Here is a 27,445-nt window from a genome sequence, read left to right as displayed (position 1 = left end):
AAGAAAAAAATGTCAACACATCTAGATAATGTCATCATGCATCTTGTGTGTGATTTGATGTGAATTATCTTGGATTTCATTAGCTTTTCCCATTGAAACGGCTATAGCTTTGTACCCTACAGTGAAAACACACCAAACTTTGTAAGGGGTAATTGCAGAGCAAGTAAGAACAACTAGCTGTTAAATTTCTAACATCAGCCCCATTGCTTTGAGCTCCCTTTCCAGTCCCTCTCCATGAGAAGATTTGTTTTTAGCATTTGACTTTTTACATTGTATTCATTGACAAACATGACATCTTGGGCGATGGCTACATTTGCTAATTTACATTTTTTTAACTAATTTTGTTGACTCATTTACATAGACTAATAATAAATGTGGGTTATCCTTTTCTTGTGCAGTTTTTTTTTTTTTTTGTACTTGTTTAAGAAAAATAGAAAGGCACTTGCAGAGTGATATGAAGTGTGGTTGTATACACATACATATTAAATTTAGAAATTTCTCTTTCAGCAGTATGCACAAAATATGATCTGACAGAAGCCAATTTCTTCTACTACTTTGTGGTGGCTTCCTTTACCCACTGGAATCAGCTAATTGCTGGGACTATATTGCCATTGCAAATTTTCTCTCTCATGATACTTCAGTGAGAGGGTGTAATCTTCAGAATACATTGAGACAACAACATAAAAGCAACCAGCTATGGCCAGGTCACTGAAGTCATCATAAGTGGTCTACAAATAAGCCTGACACATTTTATGCTCCAGAATCATAGTTCTGTCATGACAACTCTCGGGGGGATTGGTTTGGTAATGTACATGTATTTGGTCTTGACGGAATAGATCTGCTATGCTGCTGCTGTGGCAGAGCAAGTACCGAGACTTGCTGCCAATACATCCACAACAAGCTGCTGTGAGCATGTAAGAAATACTGCTGCTGCAAATATAACATACATTACCCCCCCCCCCCCCCCCCCCCCCCAACCTACATGAATCACCTCGTAGCAGATCTATACAGGTGGAGCTGGGGAAGGTGGAGGGTTTCTGAAGCACGCTGTGAAATGCTACAACAAACACTAGTCATATATTTCAATGCTGAACAGAGAGCTAATTGGCTACGGATACAGGAGAGAACCAATCAGCTGTGCCATGTGATAATGGTGTAATTAGGTCAGATTGAGTTAGACCTATCGGACTGCACCACCTAGAGTTTCATGCCACAAAATATGTGCCCATTGCTGAGCTATTTGTGACGGGTCACAAAGAGCAGGTGTAATGTTTATGGCCAGTCCAGCCTCCATCGGCTGCTATACCACTCATCTGGTTTATGCACATCCTCAATATTAATGGCCCGGGCTGTTCTTTCTTTTTTTTTTTCTACAAATGGATGAAACATGAAATGCACTCTGCAAAACGCACTGACAAATATATGACTAACACTCAATAGTAATTGACTGTGTGCTCATTCAAACAGCCAAGCTGCATTTGAATAATAATCATAAGTCTGATTGCTTAGAAAAGAAGCAGTCCACCTCTCCTCTAAAAGCTGCATTATTTGAGATGTCACTCAAGACTGTGGCACAAACAGTGTTTAGCACATTTTTATGTTTATGTTTTTCCCCTAATTTTACTTCTTAATATTTACCCTATAGTAATAGCAATGCTTGACTTTACAAACATCACTAATGAATGTGTTGAGGAGGAACAGAGGAGTATTATGCATTTTTCTCTTTTTCTAGTTAATTTGGTCAAAATTTATTTGTTTTATTTAGATAGCTTTATAACTGCAGGGTGTTATGTGTACTCCAGCGGGTGGCACTTATGCTTGTCCTGGTCCATGTGGACCACCAGGGCCAGAATGACACTCTAATTATAAACCTGCTGAAGCATGTTGAGTCATTGCTCTTGGCTTTTTGTGCATGCATATGCAATCTGTACAGCGTGGGCGTGTGTGTGTGCATGCACGCAAACAAACACCTATGCATACAAATTCGCATACAGGGTCAGTCCATTCTATGCTTAATAAATAATTAAATTAATGTTTATAATATTTTTTTCCTGGATATTAATAATAAATTTTATTTATTTATATATATATATATATATATATATATATATATATATATATATATATATATATACACACATACATACATACACACACACACACACAAACACACGGCCAATAAAAAGATACATAAATAGCCTAGTGGCTTGACATAGCACTAAAACTTAAAAACACAAGCATTTTCACTAGAAGTCTCAGAATTTTCACCCCAGGAATGTTCTCTAAATAGAAACATTTTTTAAAGTATTACTGAGGTTTAGCAATAACAGACATCTCACTCACTTCCTTCAGGGCTGAAAACAAAACACACTCACACTTAAGCACAAACACTGCTTTAAATCAACCGATCATACAAAAGCTGTCTGGCACTCTGAGCTGTAATCACAGTGCATTGTTGTGTAAAAAAAATAAATAAATAAATATTGAAATGTGCCTGAAAGACCTGCCTTTTTCTTTACACATCATCATCACCACTGAATTCATAATGAAATGCCTTTAACTGAAAATCTTTTTTTTAATCTTTTAATTTTACATTATTGACACACTATTTTCCTTTTTTGATATTGTGCAGTTGCTTGTACACAATTTACATTGTTAAAAGCGCTATATAAATAAAGGTGACGACCTCTCCTCTCACAGCCTCTAAAACTCACATACACTTCAAACTTTCATGCATAAGCTTCAAACGTTCCAATTAACACAGAAGTAGAGCAAGCAGAGAACCACATGACTATCTCGTGTAAGAGGGCCTGAGAGAGACATTTGAACAGATCAAACCAGACGGCGTCTCAGCGGCTGAGAGGCAGATCACACCACGTAACAGCTGAGAGAGAACGACAGAGATGAAGCTCACAGAGGTATATGCAGATGAGGCGAGCCGAGCCAATGAGTGAGAATTACTTAGAAAAAAGGAAGAACAAAGCAAATTGCAAGAGTGATCTATGAAAAACTACAACCAAATTAATATCTCATCTGGAGCGAGTTTTCAGGGTGCAAGACTACACAGCTGAATATTAATCTTTATTTTATCAGTGGTGTTTGCAGTATTGCTAATACTGACCATACATATTAAATTCAGGTATGCCATTTAGGAGTGTGCCGTGGAAAGGAATTACACCATAAGAGTCCACTGAAGGAGAGCGTAGTGATGAACCCAAGTGCAGTTTATTAACAATGGTGATTTCCAAAATTCAAACATAATCCATGAGGGCAAGGGAAGCATGAAACAAACAGGAACCATGATGAAACTTCAAAATAAAAGACATGAAAACAAGAACATGAACCAAAACTAAAAACAGACCTTACACACCATGAATTACACTCAAATAAAATACTGCAAGGATGACTTTTTTTTTTGTAGGCTAACTCGGCTTTTGGACAAGATAGACTCATGCAAAACATACATCTATCTACATTTTTGCCAAAAAAAAAAATTAATAAATAAAATTCAGTGCAGTTTCAAGCTGAAATGAAAACTAATGGCAGTAAAACACAGACAATTTATGCTCTCTTTCAGACAAATTATGATTACGGGGGCAGATTATCTACTAATAAAGAACAATTTTTTTTTGTTTGACTCCGTGCACAATACTGTTTTAAGCTTAAACTACTCTACCGTAGTGCATGATTTACAAACTAACATATTTTGACATTTGCATCACATAAGCAGATGCATATGCGTGGCTTTCCTGATGTAGTAAACTTGCTTGTTAGCGCACCCAGTGCAGTATTGCACTTGTGATGCAGCCTGCTTGCATTCAAGTACTGTCAAACACAAGTCATGATAAGAGCTCCGGGACGTATAGAAGTGAGATAAAATGTCATGGTTGCTTCAGCAAATTCATTTTAGCTCACATTTGCTTTTGTTTATCTTACATTTGTTTTGCAGAAATGTCACCTCAGGTACATTATTCGAAAGAGCCTACTTTTGGATTAGTAACAAAAATACACAAAAGCTTATGATTCTTACACATTTTGTTCATCAAGAAAATCAACTCAAATTAATTGCTATTATTTTTGAAGCCTTAATGTAACTGGCAAAGGTAAAAAGCTAAAGTAAGGACATAAATGAAATACGTCACAGCTCTAATCTTCTGACAAATCTTTATTTTTCTTCATTTAAAATATTCAAATTAGTAAGTTTGAGTTAGAATACTTTGGAAGAGCACAACACAATAAGATTGTGAATTCAGTTTCTGCTAGAAAGGAAGCAAAACCACATGTGATGCATATAAAGCAGCATCCTATAAGATGAAATATCACTGCAGTCATGTGGTGTTCACATACAGCAAAAGACACTTATTAAATATATTTATAAACCTAGTGCTTTGTCAACAACATAGATTGGCTCAATACATATTTGATCATGGGCCTATTTTTCACTGAATCTATTTACTGGCAACAGGAAAAAATGAGTGTGTGATATATTTAATTTGTCCCTTTACAGTGGCACTGAATTCAACAGCCTTCCATCTAAATAATATGTATATATAAGCTCTCTATATGAGCTGCGCTGATCTCTACTACCTATATAGGGAACTGGCTTCTGTGGCACAATTCACACAATTGAATTTAAATGTACTACTTCTATTTAAATAAGACATTATTCTTTCAGTCTACTTTTTTGTACATATATATATTGCACTTAAAAATTATATTTACAGTAAGTATAATTGGTCTATTCTTACAAAGTATACAGGACAGTCTTTGTATGTTTGCTTCGTACTTATTTTGATTGGGATACACTTAAGAAAGTATAATTAGGTCTACTTGGGCTGTATTCATGTTGACTTCTTGATAGTGTAACCTATTAGGAACATTTTCTTTTAAAACTAGCATTTTCAAATCTTTTTATTTATTTATTAATGCATAAATAACTGGCATAATTACACTGGTACTCTGTTAACTCAAGTCTAATGTTGTTCACTTAAAACTGTCTATGCCATTTACTGTGAATATCCTTTAAAACTAACCGTACACAAGTTCATTAGTATAAGCATAAGTAATGCTAAACAAAGAAAAGAAACCTAGTAGTTGTATACTCAAGTTTACTACTGTTACACTTCAAAAAATTATATATTTACAAATTAAAAGGTGGGCCAATTCAGTCATAAGAATTATTGAAATGAAGCACAATTACAAGTATACTACTAGTACAGCACATTGGTTCTTTTTATATATGTGTACTGCATAAAGTATGCTTGTTACATTCACTTTGCAGCTTAAAGTACAGTATACTACCACTTTTTCTGAAAGGGAAGATACATTATTCTGCTAGACATCTAGACATCATGCAGCAAATGAAAATAAATTAATTTGAACTTTGACAGCATCTCAAAGCCTCTGTCTCCGGCAGTTATGGAGAGCTGGTGTCTTTCCATCAACCCTTATCAAACACACCTGGACAAGCTAATCAAGAGCTCCAGGATTACTTGAAAATTACCAGGTGTGTTTGATTAAAATTAGACGCGAACTCTATTGGACAGTGGACCTGCAGAATAACCCTAGTCATTTTAGCTGTTCATTTACATGACAATGGTCATTTGGGGTCCTGGAAACATACATTTTTGAAAACTGGTTTCAAGGTGCAAGTTTTGAAAATTATACCTTTATTATCTTAAGTCCTAAACACACTGCACAATTTTCAACTGTCTCAGATTGGCGATTTCTGTGATCATGGCTCCTAATTGGTGGTCATGTGTCAGTGAGAGAGGTTCAAAGATGGCTGTTGTCACAGTCTTGCGACCAAAGATAACGTCTCAGGTTACGCATGTAAACATGGTTCCCCAAAATGGAATGAGACGCTGCGTCGAAGCGCTGTGGGAATGTCTTCAGCGTGACCGCGCTCTGAATCACATGTGTAATCTGTCCAATGGATGGGCGAGATGTCACGGGCGGGTGACGTAATCAGCCAGGAAGCAAAAAAGCAAGTGGAACCGGCATCAGCTTCAGGAAATTAAGCAACCGCTCGCAGGGAAGCTGGAAGTATGGCCCCGAGACGCAGCGTCTCGTTCCATGGTTACACGTAACCTGAGACGTTCCCCTTCAGGAACTCGAGCTGCGTCGAAGTGCTATGGGAACGAGATGCCCACGCCTCCAGACTTCCAAGTCCCTGCCCTGTGTGTATACCTCAGGAGCACAGCGAGGGCGAGAGAAAAAGGGCCACGAGTGGCTAAAGTGTGCGGGGCCTGCGTCCCAAAGGCCAACTTCTGAGTGTGAGTCTTGATCCCAAAGAGGGGGAGAGCAGAGCACTCGAGGCTATGGAATAGCATCCTCATCCACCACATAGCATAAGCTCTCAAGCATAAGTACCAATCGGGTAGTTAGCTGGGTTGAGCTGGCAACCTCTGCACCATGAAGTGAAGAGCTTCCACTTCAGGGCATACAGGCTCTGGATTGGAGGATGGTCTCAGCAACCTCGGTTGAGAGACCGGAAGCTATGAGCTGTGCCTCCTCAGAGGCCACACCCACAGCTTCCACAGCTCCGGGCGAGGGTGGACAATAGTGCACCACGCCTGTGAGAGGAGATCTCTCCTGGCAGGAATCTCCTGTGGAGTGCCGTCGAGGAGAAAAATCAGGCCCGAGAAACATACTCGGCACGGCCAGAACGGCGGGTACCAGTATTAGACTGACCTCGTCCCGGCACATTTTCGCCAGAACTCCTGGGAGCAGAGCGATAGGGGGAAAAGCATACAGATGAAGCCTTGGCCAAGTCTGCACCATAGCATCCAGTCCCAGAGGAGCTGGAGGAGTCAGAGAGAACCAGAGAAGACATCGCTCTGTCTCCAGAGTCACAAACAGGTCACCTATGCCTCCAAACACTGTCCTTATCTGCTTCACCACCTCAACAGAACGTCTGCTCCCACATTGAGATGCCCAGGAATGTGCACTGCTCTCTGCTCTCAATGAGAGGAGTTTGCCCTGGGACCACACAAGGATCTGGTGCGCCAGCTTGTACAAGGGTCGCGACCGCAGACCTCCCTGGTGGTTTATGTACGAGACCACCGACGTGCTGTCTGTGCGCACCAACAAGTGGTGGTCTCTTAGGGCTGGTAGGAAGTGTTTGAGTGCTCGAAACACGGCCAGCATCTCCAGCCAATTGATATGCCATGTCAGATCACGGCCACTCCACAGACCGCGGGCAGGGTGGCCACTTATGACCGCTCCCCAACTGGTGAGGGGCACGTCCGTCGCTAGTGTTACACAGCGACAAGGAGCTCCCAGCACCGGGCCCTGGGACAAGAACCAAGGTTTCCTCCACATGTCTATGGCACGTATGCATTGTCTCGTGACCTTGAAAGTGCGGAGTGGGTTTCCCCTCGGGGAGAACCCCTTGGTCTTGAGCCATCACTGTAGGGGGCTTTTGTACAGCAGGCCAAAGGGTATCATGTTGGACGCAACTGCCCTCAGACCCAGCAGTCTCTGAAACTGCTTGACAGTGAGTGACTGGCCTTCTTTCACTCTCTTGACTGCTGTGAGGATCGACTCGATCCGAGCAGGGGACATGCGTGCCTGCATCGTGGTCGAACCCCACACCACGCCTAGATAAGTGGTTCTCTGTTCTGGTGAAAGCACACTTTTCTTGGCGTTCAGTCTCAACCCCAGTTCTTTCATGTGCGCGAGAACGACATCTCGATGTCGAATCGCCAGTTGCGCCGATTGAGCTAGAATCAACCATTGATGAATGAATGAATGATGCATTTATATAGCCCTTTATTGTGTATTGCTGTACACCCAAAGCACTTTACAATCATGTGGGGGGGTCTCTCCTCAACCACCACCAGTGTGCAGCATCCACTTGGATAATGCGACAGCAGCCACACTACAACGGCGCCAGTGCGCTCACCACACACCAGGTGGAGAGGAGAGAGAGTCATAGAGCCAATCAAGTGTATGGGGATTATTAGGAGGCCATGATAGAGGCCAGTAGAGGGAATTTGGCCAGGACACTGGGGTTACACCCCTACTCTTTACGAGAAGTGCCATGGGATTTTTAATGACCACAGAGAGTCAGGACCTCGGTTTAACGTCTCATCCGAAAGACGGTGCTTTTTGACAGTATAGTGTCCCCATCACTATACCGGGGCGTTGGGGCCCACACAGACCACAGGGTGAGCACCCCCTGCTGGCCTCACTAACACCTCTTCCAACAGCAACCTAGTTTTCACCAGAGGTCTCCCATCCAGGTACTGACCAGGCTCAACCCTGCTTAGCTTCAATGGGCAACCGGTCTTGGGCTGCAGGGTGATATGGCTGTGGTGTAATAATGGATGTAAAAGTGCGGGGTGAGAGTGCAAGGCCAAAGGGAAGAACCCAATATTGGTAAGCTTTGCCCCCAAAAGCAAACCTCAGGGACTTCCTGTGAGTGGGAAGGAGGGAGGTGTGGAAGTGTGCATCCTTTAGATCGATCGTGACAAACCAGTCCTTGGATCTGATCTGCGACACAACATGTTTGAGCATCTTGAACTTCAGTCTGCTGACTGAGCGGTTCAACTGAGGCAGATCTAAAATGGGATGCAACCCTCCATCCTTCTTGGGAACTATGAGGTAACGGATGTAGAACCTGGACTCTCTTTTGTGAGACATTTGTAGACACAAATCTACAAACGTTTTCAATCTTTCTCATAATGTAAGGGACTGCTGTGAAATTGAGACCATTTTACCAACGGCACCTTTAGAACCTTTAGACCTTTAGAACGATACTAAACATGAAGGAGAAAAACAACAGATTTGCAAGATACATCATAAGTGGTATTCATATTCTTACTGAACTTTGAGTGAAACATTTTTGGGAGAAAAAAGTGAGAGGCAGAGAGAAGAAGAGGGTTGTAAATGAGCAAGGGGGTGGTGTTGTTTGCTCTCTTTGGAGATGCCTTCTCAATATTAATTTTATTGTTGTGCTGCATGGCATCTGTTTTGTGCGAGTTCCCGGACTTTGATATTATGGGCAGATCATTTCACATCTCACATATAAAGTACTTATGCCTTATACTGGATGACCATATTTTAGGCCCACATACCTACAGTAAACTGAACAATTTCTTTACTATTAATTAATTAGTAATTACACTTATTAATTATCAGCAAATTAGGAGTTTATCGAGACAAAAGTCAGCTAATAGTTAGTTAATAGTGAGAATTAGACCTTAAAATTAATTGTGAGCAAAGTTTCCTTAAAAAACGATCAATCTAAAATTCCTTCAAATATTTAGGACACTCAAATAACAATCTGAATTTCCTTCAGCAACTTGTTTCTCCAGTCTGTGACAGAGGCCGTGAATAATTAGTGTCAGGAGTGTGAGTGCTGGTGTCAGACCTCTCGGCTTTGGACAGATGGTGTTCTCCCCTGCAGTGGCACGGGTCACGTTAGCATAGCTAATCACTGTCAGAGAGACACTTCATATCTGTGCCTGCCAAAACGCATACCATACTGACACCAGCCGAAAATCCTCTCGCCGTCTTGTCTTGTTTTGAAAAATGACTCTGATTGAATGGCGTTAAAGATCCACAATGGTAATTAATTGACTCTGAGGGCACACAAATAGAAACCTCACGCTGAGCTTGATGATGCTTATTAAAATCAGCAAACTCAACTTGTACAACAGTCTCCTAAAATTAAGCAATAAAATAGCCAAATTTTAAATAGTTCATGATCAGTGGCAGCTGGTCAATAGAGGGTGCTAGGTCAATAGATCGAGAAATCGCCAACAGGAGGTGGGTTTATGTAGCAGTTTAGCCAATTGCTAATAAAAATGTTCAAGACATAAAATTTAGCCAATCTATGTTCTCAAATCTTGTCAGAAATGAATGATTTCTCGGTTACCACAAAAGAGACACTGCTAAATAATAATAATAATAATAATAATAACTTAATCCTGAACTTGCTAAAACAATTATTAAGATTTAAAATGTTTTCATTTTACATAAATATAATTGTTTTATGTAAACTTTTTTTTTCTTAAACTTTTTATTTAACTTTTTAGTATTAAATCATATTGGGATGTTTTCTAAAATTGTTGGATGTGGCACAGCCCTACCTTGGAAATTTTAAGATCTTACCCTGATGTGGCTCTCTATAAGCTTGCACACCCTTGTGAAAAAGAAGTGGACTCAATTATACTTGCATGCACTTAGTATAATAAATAAATAAAGTATTTGCACATAATATAGTAATGAAATAGATGACCATTTAAGTGTACTTAAAGACAGATGCTTTCAGTGATGTTCCTTGACATACTTAAGTACAACTTTTTTTTTTAATAATTAATTTAAAAAATATTTTGTCATGTTTTAAATAAGTACACCTATTTTGATGTGTTGACTAACATGCTAACATGTAAAGCACTTGATTATGATCTATAACTCTAACGTGTTATTCAATATTATATTAAAAGTTAATATATTTCAAATGTACTAAATTGCAACTTCATGCATCATTGCTGTACATATGTGTAATTAGAAATTCAAATGCATGACAAACAAGTTTCAATAGAAATTACATTAATGTATATTTTAGTTTATCTTAAAATGCTTGTCAATTCATTCAGCAATACACTGTAAGCGTATTTCTAAGATCATAGAAATAATTATGAAGTAGCGATTATGAAAAACAGATGTACTTGCATCTTAAGCGAGTCAAAAACATTTTAAAATTCAGCTAATTGCATTTATTATAAACAAACTATAATGCATTTTGGTTACCCTTTATTTTAAGGTGTCCTTGTTACATTGCATTTATACATTTAATTAATGAGTAATATTAATTAACTACATGCACTTACTATATGGTTAAGGTAAGGATTATGGTTTGGCTTAGGGTTACTTGCATCTAATTATGCATAATTTATTGTTATTATAATAGTAAGTACATAATGTGTAACAAGGACACCTTAAAATAAAGTTTTTTTATAGTAATTCTAATTAGCGTGCAATTTAGTGTCTGAAAACATTATGTTCACTTTGCACGTATAATCTTTCAATGAAGATTTCTGTAATAAGATAATCTACTAAAAGTATGCTAAAAAAGGTGAAATTTATCACAAGATGTCTTACTATAGATTGGGCTCAAAGATATCAAACAATATGTAACCAAACGTGAATTTGTAGAAGAGCAATACGATTTTCACTATACAAGCACCTATATTTTGTATGAATTCAGAATAAAGCACGTGTTTAATTGTACTTTTATGATGCTATTTTATCATTTTTCAGGGTTTGACAGCCCTTAGTCAAAATATGCTTTCATTGAATGAGAATGAAAGGTTGCACAAGCTTCAAAAACTTTTACACCAGCTGAATGCATGTCAGGCTGGTATCTCTGACCATAAAACATGAGCAGCTCCCCTCCCTCAACCTTTCTGAGTCTTAATCTACTTAAGAGACCAACCCCGCTTGTAAATCCATGCAAATGTGGAGCGGAAATTGTGTTGAAAGCAAAATCACAACCCATGAGAAAAAATGAGAAATTCTCCACACGGAATGCAGCGTCAGGCACAGCGGTATTAACGTATCATACTGACCCCCATCTCATGTAATTTTGACCATGTGTTTGATTCATTTGGTGGCTTTTTATTTCTGGAAAGGCCTAATCTACTCGTAGCGGCTCTGTGAGCTCTCACTTCCTCTTGCTTTAATTGAGTTCCAGCTCTGCGCCAGAGTTCATTGCATTAGCCTGTTTGTTATCCTCAATGGATGCAGGGAATGAAAAAATTAAAATAAAATAAAATCTGTGCTGAAGGCAATTTTTTTTGTGGGTAGTAATTCCAGTTCCTGGAAATATTTTATTTCAAGGAGCCCAAGAAAGTGAGCTGGAGTGGTAAGGAGTTTAAAAATCAAGGCTAAAACGGATTCTTTTCACGCTTCTCTGTTTTAGCTCTCCGACCCGGCAGATAACGCGTTCACTCAGGTTTAATTTCAGGGTGGAGACTGACGCTGGTAAATTGTGGCTGAGCACTGAGGCTAATGGGATGGGATGTTTTTAAACTCTGACTTTATAGGGTGTCAGTGGTGTGTGCTGAATTTATGAAATGATGAGGTAAAGTTGCCTCTGTGTTGGGTTTTTAGTTCTATTCAAATTCATGGTGCATTTAACTTTGATGTTTGCGCAGTGTTAATGGAACACCAATTACATTATACTATCAATAAGCAACCAATACTATCATATTTATAATGATTGTATATTAAAATATATATATATATTTTTAAACAAAGTCACAAAATTACAAAACACTGTTTTTCCAACCATAAATCACCAGATTCTCTGTTAATGATGGTCGCACACAGAGAAACGCAATTTTAACTGAACTGAGCTGAGTGTTCACTGAAAACCAGATCACTCATAGATCAAGTTAATTTTGATTTGAACGTGGTTTACTTTGTAAATAGTTTGTCCATTTCCACTAGTTTGACTCATTCAGGCTGATTCACAGAGCATTTTGAGCATGAGAGGTGAGCATTATCAAATCTGCAAGCATAATGAGCCAGTCACAGAGTGATAGAGGACTCCTCTCGTGTGACTTTTCACCTCTATTTCATTCTGTATTTCCTCCTTCACATTCACAGCACATACAGTGAGGAAGGCAACATCATTTTAGCTCATGTTTGTTAACCCTGTAAAGCCTGAAATGGAATAATAGTGAGATAAAACTGTTATTAACACTTTAGTATAGGGACTAGTTCTCACTATTGACTATTTGCTTATTAACATGCCTATTATTAGCATATTGGCTGGTTATTAGTACTTATAAAGCACAAATTCTACATGACCATATTCTAAATCGCTAATCCTAATCTTAACAACAACCTTACTAATAATAAGCAGAACATTAGGAGTTTATGTATGCAAAAGTCGCAGTTAATTGTTTATTAATTGCGAGAATTGTGAATTAATTGTGAAATACAGCTTTCCTGTAGCTCAAATAGTAGAGCATGGCGCTAGCAAGGCCAAGGTCATGGGTTCGATTCCTAGGGAAAAGTTGTTAAAATGTAAAAACTGTAACTTGAATGCAATGTAAGTCGCTTTGGATAAAAGCGTCTGCTAAATGCATAAATTTAAATAAAGTGTGACCAAACCCCTTTTTTTTGGGGGGGGGGGGGGGGGGGGGGGGGGGTATGGGGCTCTACTGATTCAATTCAATTCAATTCACAATTATTTGTATAGTGTTCATCACATACAAGTCGATGCAAAATAAATAAATTAATTTCTACATTACATGTAGGAGTAGCTTCTCAGTAGTGACTATGTCAAGGTGATGTCCATACGGCAGATATGTACAGAGAAAATCATCCAGTTAGGTAATGACATGTATTCAGACATTCGGTCGATTGTTGCGATTACACTTACAGAAGAATTTGGTAGTTTGGTGGTACTGATGGCTCTGTTAAATGCATTTTTCCTTGATTTTAGCCATTCAACGTTACAGTAAAGCCTTTTTTGGTAACATATGAATTAGGCTTTTAAAAATATAGCAGCTTTTAATTTAAACTGTAAATTGTATAAACAAACTATATATATTGAATATAGTTTAATATTTATTCAAGCATCAGAAGCAAACAGAGCAAAAAGTAATTTCTCTTTTTCTTTTGTTCTTTGATTTACATCAGTGACAGACTGCAGCAGGCCTTTAAAAGCGGTGCTGTTTTTTTTTAAAGCATGATGCACATGATGTGGTTGTGACACTCATCTGATTTTCTTCCAACTCTTTTCTGGCATGTAAGACTTTTTAAAAACAGGCATTTGGACATAATTTTGTGTGTTTGTTTATTGAAGCGTGCAAGTAAACTCAATGCGGTACTGAAGTGGATTACTGTTTGTGCATGTGTCGGATGCCTGTGTACACAGAGAGCTGCTTCACAGACAGCGCGCCGGTAGCAAATTAAGTTATATTTTGCGTTCTATCATGCTTGATAGTGTGTTCATATAGTCTATAGCAACACTAGCCAAAGGATGCCTGGAAAAATAAAAGGATGCTGCAATGATTGAGTTAAGTACAGTGGGGAAGTACAGTGCACTGGTACCGAATTAAGTTATATTTGTGTTCTATCATGCTTGATAGCATGTTCATATAGTGTATTCTAGCCAAAGGATGGCAGGAAAAAATGGTGCTGCGTTAATTGAGTTAAATATTTGTAAATATCTGTTAAACTGGGGGGAAAACAATGTATACACGTGTACATTGTACGTATATGTGTAAAACCCGAATTCCGGAAATGTTGGGACGTTTTTCAAATTTTAATAAAATGAAAACTCAAAGATTTTCAAATGACATGAGACAATATGTTATTCACAATAGAACACAGAGAACATAACAAATGTTTAAATGGAGAAATTTTACAGTATTATCCACTAAATGAGCTCATTTTAAATTTGATGCCTGTTACTGGTCTCAAAATAGTTGGGACGGGGGTATGTTTACCATGGGGAGCATATGTTACTCTAAAACCTTTATATACATTTCAGCATTCATAGTGCCTTCCAAAACATTGAAACTGCCCATACCGTATACACGTATGCACCCCCATACCATCAGAGATGCTGGCTTTTGAACTGAACGCTAATATCACGCTGGGAGGTCTCCCTCCTCTTTAGCCCGGAGGACACGGCGTCCGTGATTTCCAACAAGAATGCCAAATTTGGACTCGTCTGACCATAGAACACTTTCCCACTTTGAAACAGTCCATTTTAAATGAGCTTTGGCCCACAGGACACGACGGTGCTTCTGGACCATGTTCACATATGGCTTCCTTTTTGCACGATAGAGATTTAGTTGGCATCTGCAGATGGCACAGCGGATTGTGTTTACCGATAGTCATTTCTGGAAGTATTCCTGGGCCCATTTAGTAATGTCAATGACAGAATCATGCCGATGAGTGATGCGGTGTCGTCTGAGGGCCCGAAGACCACAGGCATCCAACAAAAGTTTTCGGCCTTGTCCCTTACGCACAGAGATTTCTCCAGTTTCTCTGAATCTTTTGATGATGTTATCCACTGTAGATTATGAGATTTGCAAAGCCTTTGTAATTTGACTTTGAGGAACATTGTTTTTAAAGTATTCCACATTCTTTTCACGCACTCTTTCACAGATTGGAGAGCCTCTGCCCATCTTTACTTCTGAGAGACTCTGCCTCTCTAAGACTCCCCTTTTATAGCTAATCATGTTACAGAACTGATGTCAATTAACAAAATTATTTGCTAGATGTTCCCCCAGCTGAATCTTTTAAAAATGTTGTGCTTTTTTTCAGCCCTTTGTTGGCCCCCTGCCAACTTTTTTGAGACCTGTATCAGGCATCAAATTTTAAATGAGCTCGTTTAGAGGATAAAAGTGTAAAATTTCTCCGTTTAAACATTTGTTGTGTTCTCTATGTTCTATTGTGAATAAAATATTTGCTCATGTGTTTTGAAAGTCTTTTAGTTTTCATTTTCTTCAAATAAAAACAAAAAACGTCCCAACATTTCCCTTAATTCGGGTTGTGCAATGTGTACATGCATATGTTTCATTTTCACTTTATTGAAGACAGCTGTAACAGATTTAGTTTAATTGTGCAGGGGCATTTTTGTCCAATTTGGTGCCATTTTGCCTCCTCTGTTAATCTCAGACCTGTGGCCAGGGGAAGGCTATATGATTCAGTGAGAGAGTGGTTTAAACATATTCTTCCAGTTCACCGAAAAGAAAGAACTGACTCAAAAGAATGATTAAATCATGACTGATTGGCATCGGTGGTTCATTTGACAGAAATACGGGACACAAATTTAAAGGGACACTCCTGATCATGAGCAACACCAACAACAGATGATGTTGGAGTGAGTCACTGGTTCAGTGCATTGCAAACCTCTGGTGTTAGCTGGTCCTCTCTTGCGGCCAGTGGAGGAGCTGTGTGTAACGTTCTGGAAGTGTGTTATTTCCATAGTGGTGTTGGTCCGGAAACTCTCCTTAAACCTCTGCATCAGAGCCTCTACGCTCTCCTGATCGGGGTCCAGTGCTGAAACAAACACACACAAACCTGTGAGACACCGGAAGTCACACACTTCTGCTGAAAGGCGTTAGAGGGCAGCGCATGATTTACTACATGAGCGAAAATGCTGAAGTCATGCTTATCTATTCCTGTGTATAAAAGATAAATGAGTATAAGGGCTGTGAGATGATTTACTCAGTAAACGCTTTGTCCTTAAAAGAGAAATGAGGGCATATGAGTTATGCACAATCTCTAGAACTTAATTTATCCTGTCTTTAACACGTTCTCCTTTCCTGTCCACTGTCTTATCGCTCCGCATCACCTCTTTGCTCTTATCATGAACAGACGAGCTTTGATATGTGCATTTTGGAAAGAAGGATAAAGAATGTGGAAAAAGTGCCGGCCATGGTGGAAGAGAGTTTCCTCTTCAGCAGTTTGCTCAAGTTAAATACTCGTGCGATGGTTTCCTCCTGTAGAGTCAAAGCTCTGCAGAAAAAGTCCTTGAACAAAAGTCCAAAAGGCCCAAAATATATTTAATGGCAGTGAATTACTACCTTTTGCCAGTTGTGTGCACAACCTTGACTGTGTCTTCGTTGAACTTTTAATTTCAAAACCATGTGGTGCTACAACAGCTTCCACACTTCTCTCTCTCACACACACACACACACACACACATACACACACACATATATATATATATATATATATATATATATATATATATATATATAACGTTTTTCCCAATGCCACATCGAAAGTGACTAATCTCTTCAATGCACCTCATTCTACTGAAAACGTAGAGCTTGCAAGTCTAAATGCTTGATTTTGTAAATCAGTTGTGTTTAGATAAAACAGGGGGCATCCACATACAGTACTATTGGCCATAAATTTAAAACCTATATTTTGCATTATTTCAGGGTCAGAGAGCTACAAAGTCAGGCCATTACTTTGACAATTTAACTAAAACCATGTGAGGCCAAATGTCAAGTAAATCTTAAACTGTTTTATTAGCTTGCCAAAGAAATATTAAATAAATAAAAAATCAAATTTCCGCACGGATGGAGAGCATGTGTTGGAGCATGCGGGTCACTGCATGATTTTAGTAAATGTCTTTGGCCCCCCGTTTGGAAATCAACAGTACTTCCAAACAGGGGGCCAAAGCAAAAACGAACAGGCGGTGTGATGCCCACAACGCTGTGATGTTTGTATTGTATTTCCAACTGGCAGCAAATCAGAGTGCCTCAGGGGACGCCGCTGACCTATCTCAACATGTTCTGGCCCATTTGCACCACAGCAGAGGCAAAATATATAAAAATAAACTTCCCCTCTTATTGTCTGCTCAAGGAGTGGGAAGAGGTGAAACAGAGAGATGGAGTGGGATGAGATGCCTCAAAAAGTCGTAAACAATTTATCTCCCAGCTACAAAGACACATAGCTACTCCCTACAGCTAGTGCTGCATCACAACTTCAATTAACTTGAGATATGTAGAAGGCCACTCTCTCTGCAGAGGCATAATGGCTCTGGACAGAGGCGATTTCCTTTCCGTATCATGTGGCTTTGTGTTGAAGGCCCCCTGATGGAGAAGTTTGCAGATGGATGAGGCTGAGGTCCCTGTAGTGAGCAACTGGTTATTTATTTTGCTGAGTTTCACTAGTGTGTGTCATTCTGTCTAATTAGTAGCTGTTTGTTTAATGTAAGTGTCACACTTATGTGTGGATACTGTTCATAAGATCGCTGTGGAAAAAACCTGCTGTGAAAGCATCTCATCGATGCACTACAGAATAAGTTTCCTGCTGTTTTTATTTTACACGAGTTTGGAGCCAGCCAGAAAACCTAAAAGTAAAAGTAAAGGTTCTCCATAAAGATGAAGTCACATTTATTGTTGTTCACCAACTTTTCATGGACAAAATCGATACAATAGGAATCCACACGACCGTGAATTATCCATGGGGGCGAAGGATTTCCCTGCAAGATTTTGCCACAGGATCAGGTTGGTCAAGCAAATTCGCATTATTGACCAACAGAAAGCTGCTTGTTTTGAAAGTAACTTCTGTCCATTAATGCAAATATCTAATCAACCAAACACATGGCAGCAACTCATTGCATTTAGGCATGTAGATGTGATCAATACAATCTGCTGAAGTTCAAACTGAGCATTAGAATGGGGAAGAAAGCTGATTTAAGTGATTTTGAATGTGGCACGATTGTTGGTGCCATACGTGCTGGTCTGAGTATTTCAGAAACTGCTTATCTACTGGGATATTCATGCACAACCATCTCTGGAGTTTACAGAGAATGAAGATATGCAGTAAGATTGTCAACCGCTTGATTACTTGTATTGTCACAAATTGTAACTACTGTATATTATCGTCCAGCATTAACACCATTGTTGTTTAGGAAAATCTCAAAAAGCTGTGTAGCATCTTTGATGATCAAGGCAGAAACGGTGTGGGATGAGTTACGTGTAGCAGTTGGATGGTTGCCATGGCATCAAGTATGCTGATGGAGGAATGTGGCTAAATGATGGTCAGCATGCCTGCTAATGAAGTGATGCAAAACCAAAATCAATGGAACGCTTAACAGCCTCGAACAGTGTTTAGAAAAGCATCTAACAGCAGTTCTGCTGAGAACCGCATGTGTTCTTTTATTTGTGCAGCACAGTGGTAGACTTTAAGTCAAATTATTTTTTCTCCAGAGTGGACCCGCAACAAAGACAGCGGAAGACAAAACGATTTAATTCAATTTGAACATGCTCTGTCAGTGTCGATAGTGCTGAACTCTAATTTGACTAATCTCTCACTGAGGCCTAACAATATTGTAAAAATGCTAACTTCCCTAAATTAATTTAGAATCATTTCTTATGTATTTGGCAATCCAAAAGAGGGTTGTACGTCTTCATTCCACAGACCAAGATAAAGCAGAAAATTATTACACTACAAATACAAAGTTCAGGTTGGCATTGGCCATTTTCACAGTAGAAGTTCCACTTCCAAAGGCTTTTGAAGTTAGTGAGATTTCTCTTGGGAGGTTTCAGCTATGAATCACAAATGTGCTACAATTAAGCACAACAGGCTCCAGAAGTAAAAAATCTCATTTATTTTCTCCATAGAGAAATCTTTGGATGGAGACCAATCATGTGATATGCACCGATATTATAAGAAATGATGCTTCTGTAGGACTAGAATGCTTTTCATTTCAAGAGATCCATTGAAACGCAAATTATGGTAAAATAGCTCATCAGTGACTGACCATTCCCATGAAGCATTGCAATTGATGACGGCTGCGCTGAAACAACTGTACAACTGTATTGAAATATTTCTCAAAATATATATAATATAATATATAATAACCAGCACTCTCTCCACCCTCAATACCACGACTGATGTGAGACTGGGTGTATGTTCATTACTGTGTGTACACTTGGATGGGCTAAATGCAGAGCACAAATTCTGAGTATGGGTCACCCTACTTGGCCACACACCACTTCCCTTTCCCTTCCCTTTCCCTTATATGTTCCAGAGAAGATCGTTTTGGCAAAAGCTCATGTTTATGTAAATTCAATGATGCGCTGCCTTTGTACCGTTGACTGGATTGTCCACTAACTTTTATGATTATGTTTTTGTTTATTAAATATTATTATTCAATAAATATTATTTTATATAAATTATAGTATTTCATAAACTGAAATAATGTGACTGAAATTTGTAATGTGATTGGAGTGAGATGGTTGAGTTTGAATTATGGCCTAAAAATACGTACTTACTGAAGAACTGTTTGAAATCCCCATTCTGAAAATGAATGGGAAACATACTTTCAGAACCAAGGCACTGTGAAACTGGACAGTCACCATTGCACTCTAAGCAAGAACACTGGGAGTAAAGCGTCGTAAAGATGTTGTAATGCTCAGTATTCCCTGTTGGGTCTTTGACTGTGCTCATGGCTAATCCAGCCACAGCTAACCAAACAAATTGAGGCTGGACAGGATCCACTTAAGACCTGACCTGCCGTGACTGAGAAGTACCTGCTGCAACATGGGAGGTTAACTACTCCATGCATATTTCATGTCCACGGCCCGTGTTTGTTCTGGTGGGAGTCTGAGGCTGTGTGTTGCGCTCCTCAGACGCCGATCGTTCTTTGCTGATGGTTTGCTGTGTGTCCGTCTTGCCCGTGCTGTGACAGTTTATCGATTGGGTGCTTATAAATGCAATCTGTTGGCTTTCAAGGGCCATCCCGTCATTTGTGTTTAAATGGGATTTGGGGGTTTAGTTGGCAGTTGTTTTAAAAGTCCACTTGCAAAATCATTCAGGACAGCCAAGATAGGACAATTTGTTCAGCCAACTCAATTCTTATTGACCACACTAAACACTGATCAATGGACATGCAACTTTAGTTTTGGGAATGCAAACTGAACAATAACAACAATGATGTTGAATATGACAAAATATTTGCAGCTCCTGATTATGTAACAGAGTTCATCACCCGCATTGCTTCCGGAAATGTTTTTCTCCTTAATTTTTTTTCTTAATTTGTTTCAAAACAAGTCTTAAGTATTTTGAGAGAGTTTCTGCCAATGGCAGTGAGTGGGCTAAATAACTCTTTTGGCATCATGTGACTCTCTGATTGGTGGAATTTTCTGTACAGTATTGTGGGTAATGTAGTTTTTACCATGAATTTTGCTATTAAACATGTTCATTAACATGAAAGGATGGGTTCAACATAAGCATGCACAATAAATTAACAACCTCAGGTCTATCTTTCAGGGTTCATCAGTTATTGTTAAAAAAACACTGTGCTCTATAGCCATGTAAACAGAATCACATGATTCATTGCAATTTTGTCCCAATTCAGTTAGTAAGCTGAAGAAACCACACTCTTAACTCTTAACTGACTTAACCTTTAACTTTAACATCCAGCACCCCATGATCGTCTGGACTCCTCTGTGCTTTTAATCACACATCACGACTACACCAACCCAGACAACAACACTGCTACTCTCTGTGTGAGTCAACCTTATGTACATTTTCAAGTAACTAGTAAAATAACACATTACTTTAAATTTACAATTACATATCTGAGTTACTTTTTCAAATATGTAAAGCAAGTTGCATTGTTTTCCTATTTATTCACTCACTGAGGCTTCTTAACTTCACTTTTGGTGTGAAAGGGCTTACAGTTGCAAAACTTTTTATAACATTTGGCTTTTATTACAAAACAAATAAGCAAGCGCAGATCAGGTGAAAAAAGTAACACAAAAGTAACATAATGCATTACTTTTTATAAATTAACAAGTAATCCAATTTGTTACTTGTTTATGGATCACCACAATATTTTAATCTAATATTGTGGTAATATGCAATATGCAGTCATTATTTTTAAAGTATTAGTAAGACTGTCTGCTAATAATGTCTGCTTATACTTTAGTTTGATGATCCCCAACATACATTCTACTGACTATAAGTAACTTTGTAAGTACGTCGACTCATTCTACTAATGTTAACCATCTCCTAATACTCTACCGAGAGTTAGTTGACATGTACTTGCGAATTAATGAGTTAGTTGATGTATAAACAGAAATACTTAGAGTTACTGTAGTAGAATGTCTAAAGTGAACTATTAAAAAGTGCAATCAAAATATCTGATCATCTTCCATAACACTGTAACTATACAGTACATCTCATACTATCTGTAAACACTTATATTATCAATTTCCCCTTGACGTGCCCTTGACATGTCATCATTGTATGCAATTATGAAGTAGCGTTCTGAACAAATGTCCATCAATCAAACGAGCCATACTGCTGCTGGATAAAGATGTGGAGTAAGACCAACAAATTTAGTGGATTTAGTGGCCTTCCTAAATATCCCAACAATTTTTAATGGCATGCCTGAGTGAATGAAATATAATGTTTTCCTTTGTTCCTCATGTTTCACAACTGACTGTTTTCTGAATTATTCTCAACATGCTGCTGGTTTATAAAAACATATTTTATTTTTCAATAAAGACATTCTGTCCTTGGAGGCAACACAGGTAAGTGAATCTACTTTTAATCTTTTGTAATAAACGTAAAATCTGGATTTAATTCAATCATTATTTGAGTGTTGCTAATAAAGTCAGTACATAATCAGATCAGAAATATTTGCTTGAGCTATATACACACACACACACACACACACACAATACAATACAATACAATATAATAAAATGAGTAATAATGCTACTTTTAAAACTTTATAATGGAAATTAAGGAATTAAGTATTTGTGGTTGCTTTGTTTTAATTTAATTTAATTTACTTCAGTTTGTGCAAGAGATATTGCCCCTTAAAATTTTGTGTTTTTCATAGAGAATGAAAATGAGGATGGACATTTTTTTTTACACACAAATTTGGGCCTTTCGGTGGAATAAACTAACCTTGAGAAGCATAAATCTAAAACTGTATTTCATGACTCCTTTAATGCATGATTCTCAGTTGTTTAGCTTTGACGATTCTTCTCTGTAATCATTTACAACGTTGCCAGGTGTATGATGGCTACAGTTTTATTCATGTAATCTAATCCAGCCTTTACGTTGCTAAACACCTCAATGATGTGTATGCTTTTCCTGTAGCCACCTTGTGCATAAATAAATAAAATGAGTGGTAAAATACACGGAAGTCTGCAAGAGCAGCAAACCCCTAACTCCTCTATCTTCATAATTGCAGCTATGGGGAAATGAGGGAAGATGTATACATGGGTTTGAAAGAGAGATCTCTCAAGAAGATGAACAACTTAATATAGAAGTACGAGCATGCCTGCTTTTTTATATAAGCCAAGATACATCTTTTATCTGCTCTGCTTAGCCTGAAACACCAAGCAACAGGAGTTCAAGACCACATGGAATAAATGTTAGAGAAAACTATTAAGTCAAGCAGCAGGAACCTGAGCACCACCACAAAACTCCATAATGCAGAAATTCACAGGACACAGGAATACATATTTCAAAGAAAGCTCTTCTGCTCACCAAGGCTGCATTGATTTGATGAAAAAATATAGTAAAAAAAAAAAAGCAGTATTACAATTTAATAGGACAGCTTTCTTTTGAATACATGTAAGGATGTAGTTTAGTAATGTCATGAAAAGCTACATTTTCAGCATTATTGCTCCAGTCTTCAGTGTCACATGTTCCTTCAAAAATCATTATATGTTTTATCATATTTTATTTATTCTATTTTTCATCCTTCAGGACTGTTTCACAAATAGGAAGTTTAAAATTTATTTGAAATTTATTTGTGAGATTATATATGCCCTTACTGTCACTTTTGATCAATTTAATGTATCTTTTCAGATGAAAGAAAGAAAAATACCCAACCTATCTATCATTTACTTGTTCATATAGAACATATTTAATATTTAATCTAATGAATGATGTACACATTCATACCTTTGTGAAAACTGTGATGCATTAGCCCCCCCCCCCCCCCCCCCCCCGGATTCTTTGACGGACAGTACGTTTTTTTGTTTTTTTAGCATTCATTTGAAATATAAATATTTTGTTAACATGTCTTTTTACTGGCAGTTAATGGAATCTTGCAGAATAAAAGTAACAAAAACAAAACAAATCTCACTGTCACCAAACTTTCGATTTGTTTTTAAATCAATTTATTTGCAGTGTGACTCATCTGTGTTTCTGTCAAATCGACCATTATTTCAGTCAATAGTGGTTTTCTACACCAAGATTTTGTTTGTTTTGGCCCCCTGCCATGCTGCCGAAGATGACATTTTTAAATGCAATTATTTGAAGATTGTCCAGGAAGTGTGGAGTAATGTGAAAATTTTGACCTGTCACCATTGCTACAAAATAATTTCTGTCATAAGCACCTGCCAGTTACTTCTGCGATCACAGATAAAAACGGTGATCTGCACCACTGTAACCAAAGCTCCATTTGAAGGCGAATGCATTTGCTCCTCTGAAGCCCTGCACCCTTTGTTTCCCCTTCACTCTCATCTTATCTCCCTGCCTCCCTTATCAGCCATGACAGTGGGTTAACAGTGTCTTTAGGAATTGGACACAGCCAATAGAAGTGTGTTCAGGTCTAGAGCTTGATCTCAGTGGAGCGTTGCCAGCAAACCCTTCAGATAATCCACCAAAACCGCATGGACGTGGACAGGCCTGGGCTGTTTGTTGGAGCTTAAGCGTTGTGTACACTACTGTGTCTATTATATGACGATGGGTCCCGCGTGACACAGGAGAACGAGATAGAAGAATGCCAATTACCCGCTCGACTACTCGCTGAGCACTAAGACATAAGAAGCGATAGACGGCCATAATTCAGAATGAAACACCATCAGGGTCAAAGTCAGTTACAATCTGGAGAATCACTCGTCCAGCTGCCTTTACGTAAGGCAGCCGCTCATAAGAGCATAAGAGCTATAATAAAGAGGCGATCGGATTGACAGCGAGAGACACGCATGCTATAAACACCTCTCCTGAGAGCTCGTCGGTGGACGTGACAGACGTGGAGGATAGAGGCAGATCTCTGAACGTCTCTGCTCCCGTAATCTGACAGAGAAACGGCTGGCGTGACAGTCACTCAGACAAACTGCTGTGGTCAGGAGTGTTATTATGAAGGGTCATGTTTACTGGAGAAACATCAGAGTATAATGAGGCTTAGGCAGCACAATGCAGTTGGAAATCAAATTAGATATTTCATATGTGCACATGATGATGGATATGTCTTCATGTAAATCTCTTCATGTTAAAGTATTTGTTTTACTCCATTTTGTCCTCAGTTGCTTGTGTGTTGAGAAGTGCATTATTATTATTATTATTATTATTTATTATATTTATTATTATATATTATTATTAGTGCTCTCAAACAATTAATCACGATTAATCACATCCAAAATAAAAGTTTTTGTTTACATTATATATGTGTGTGTGCTGTGTATATGTATTATGCATATATAAATAGACACACGTGCATGTATATATTTCAGAAAAATATGTTATGTTTATATATTTGCCACAATTATGTTTTAGTTCAGTTCCTGTCATGTCTATTATGAGCTCTAATTAGTTGTCATGGTTTCTGGTTAGTTAATCCTTGACCAGCTGTTCCTGTTTAGTTCGCTTATTTACCATGTGTGTATGTATACTCCTTATTTGAGTCTCTCCATTGTCGGTGATTAGCTTATGTTATGTGTTGTACCGATTCAGTATTCTCAGTAAAATCTGTTTGGACGTATGCTTCTTCATTTGCTGCCCTCCTTCCTTGACAACCCGTGACAATATTAAATATATTTGCTTATAATATAAATGATATGAATATAAATATAGACGTAAATACATGTAAATATTTTCTAAATATATACTGTATGTGTGTGTATTTATACATAAATATACTGTGGCGGGAGGAGCAAACGACAGACACAGTGGGCGTGGCGTCAGGCCTCGGAGAGGTTTTTATTAAACAATAAATCAACAAAAATAGTGTCCAAGGGGAAAAAGTGTCCAAAATAAACAGGGGATCTGGTGTCCTCGTCGTGCTGCGGGGCTTGTGAAGGAGGGCAGTGTTCAGAAAGGAAGGGTCCAGGGAAGTGGCGGAGTCCGGTGGCCGCACGCGCTCCCCTCTCGGGTCCGGGAGCGAGTGGCGGCGACTTCCTCCAGCGGCTTCATCCTACTCCTAGGCCCCCGGAGCTTCTGGGGGACTCGACGGCCCAGCATCCTGGCCCGTCAGCCGTCTAACGGGTGCGGCAGTCCTCCTACTCGACGCGCCCTTCCTGGACCCACGAGGACACCAGCGTGCATGCACGGGGAAGAAGTCTCCCGAGGAGAGGCGCGCTCGGCATTTAAACGGCGGCAGTGATGAGGCTCTATTCACATCAGGTGCGCCTCATCACACGCCGCCAGCCCTGGCTGTTTCAGCGCCCCTCCTCTCTCGCACACCCACTCCCGTCGGGAGCCTGGTGAAGGGCGGCGAATACGGGACGGGATGGTGATGACAATAAGGGTGGAGGCAGCCGACTCGTCACAATACACAGAAAACACACATATAATGCAAACAAAAACTTTGATTTTGGATGCGATTACTCGCGATTAATTGTTGGACAGCACTAATTATTATATATTATATTATTATCAGTAGTAGTAGTAATATTGGTATTATCATATATATATATATATATATATATATATATATATATGTGACTTTAAGACAAGTACTATATAGCGGAAGGAAAGAAAGAAAAATAATTAATATTTTATAATAATTTGTATATCAACATATATTTTTTATATATTGTTACCAAAATTGTCACTGATGACCTACATATTTCTGTATGTTATGTTTTATCATTTTATCTTTGTTATGTTTTTATTAGTGCTGCCAAACGATTAATCGCGATTAATCACATCCAAAATAAAGTTTTTTTACAGCATATATTTTGAAAATATTTACATGTATTTACACATACTGTATATATATATAAATATATATAAATATATTTAATATATAAACGTAACATACCGTATATTTCTTAAATATATACATGCATTTGTGTGTATTTATAAATACATAATAAATATACAGTACACACACACACATATTATGTAAACAAAAACTTTTATTTTGGATGCGATTAATCATTTGACAGCATTAGTTTTTATATTAAACATCTAGTTTATTGTGTATAGTTTTATTATCTGTAATTGTCAAAATACTAGGCACTATTTATGTGTCTCACTTGCTCCTCAAGCAGGCTGCACTCAGGTACATTCACAGATGTTTTTTATTTATTTATTTTATAGCAACAGATACAGGTAATATTGGCATCACTGCACATCCCCTATTGACCAGAATGGAAAACCAAGAAACCTTAGTTCTTTGAGGTGAAGAAATGCCTACTTTGGAAAATGTTTTGTTATGAATTCAAAGGAACATTATCTTGAAAATAACACCACATTATTTTAGTCTTCTGAAGGTTAATGGAATGACAAAAGGACAATAAACATTACGGGATTCGGGCTTTAATGTGTTTAAAGTCAAACACAACGATAATGTGGATAAAACAACAATCACAGCCCTCGGAGAGATGAAGGTCCACCAGGAAGCCATTTCAATTGCTTTCTTTGTGTTGAGTGTCTCTACAGGGAGGCAAGACTCTCCCAAACCCCCAACACACCGTTCTCCTCCCTCTATCTCTCTCTCTCTGTGTGTGTTTACATCCACCTATCCTCTCCTCTGCTGTCCCGCTCTGAAGCAAGAACAGAGGGCGAGATACTGAAAAACAAGTCTGATGCTCGACAGTGTGTATTCCCCTAGTGATTTATTCAATTTGAGAAAATCTCAGAGAAGCAGTGAGTGCAGGTTCTCAGGGAAAGCGTCCAGTGACAGCACTTCTTCCCAGCATGATGATAGAACAAGCGAGAGGCAAAAATTACTGGCCAATTGTTCACC

The 27,445-nt window shown here is 38.5% G+C and overlaps 1 protein-coding gene across 1 annotated transcript in view; it reads right to left on the bottom strand.

The window, feature by feature from the left end:
- LOC306870996 (astrotactin-2-like) overlaps positions 1-27,445 on the bottom strand; it is a gene marked incomplete at its 5' end in the record, with an annotated part of 500,403 nt that overhangs the window by 282,180 nt on the left and 190,778 nt on the right. The window contains 1 exon segment of the mRNA XM_079418633.1: positions 15,889-16,038. Within this exon segment, the coding sequence (XP_079274759.1) occupies positions 15,889-16,038 (150 nt within the window).

Source organism: Barbus barbus (genome assembly GCF_936440315.1).
Source record: "Barbus barbus genome assembly, chromosome: 6".
In the NCBI taxonomy this organism is placed as follows: domain Eukaryota; kingdom Metazoa; phylum Chordata; class Actinopteri; order Cypriniformes; family Cyprinidae; genus Barbus; species Barbus barbus.
The sequence above is the reverse complement of the archived record's forward strand: the minus strand, read 5'-3'. Positions and strand labels throughout refer to the sequence as shown.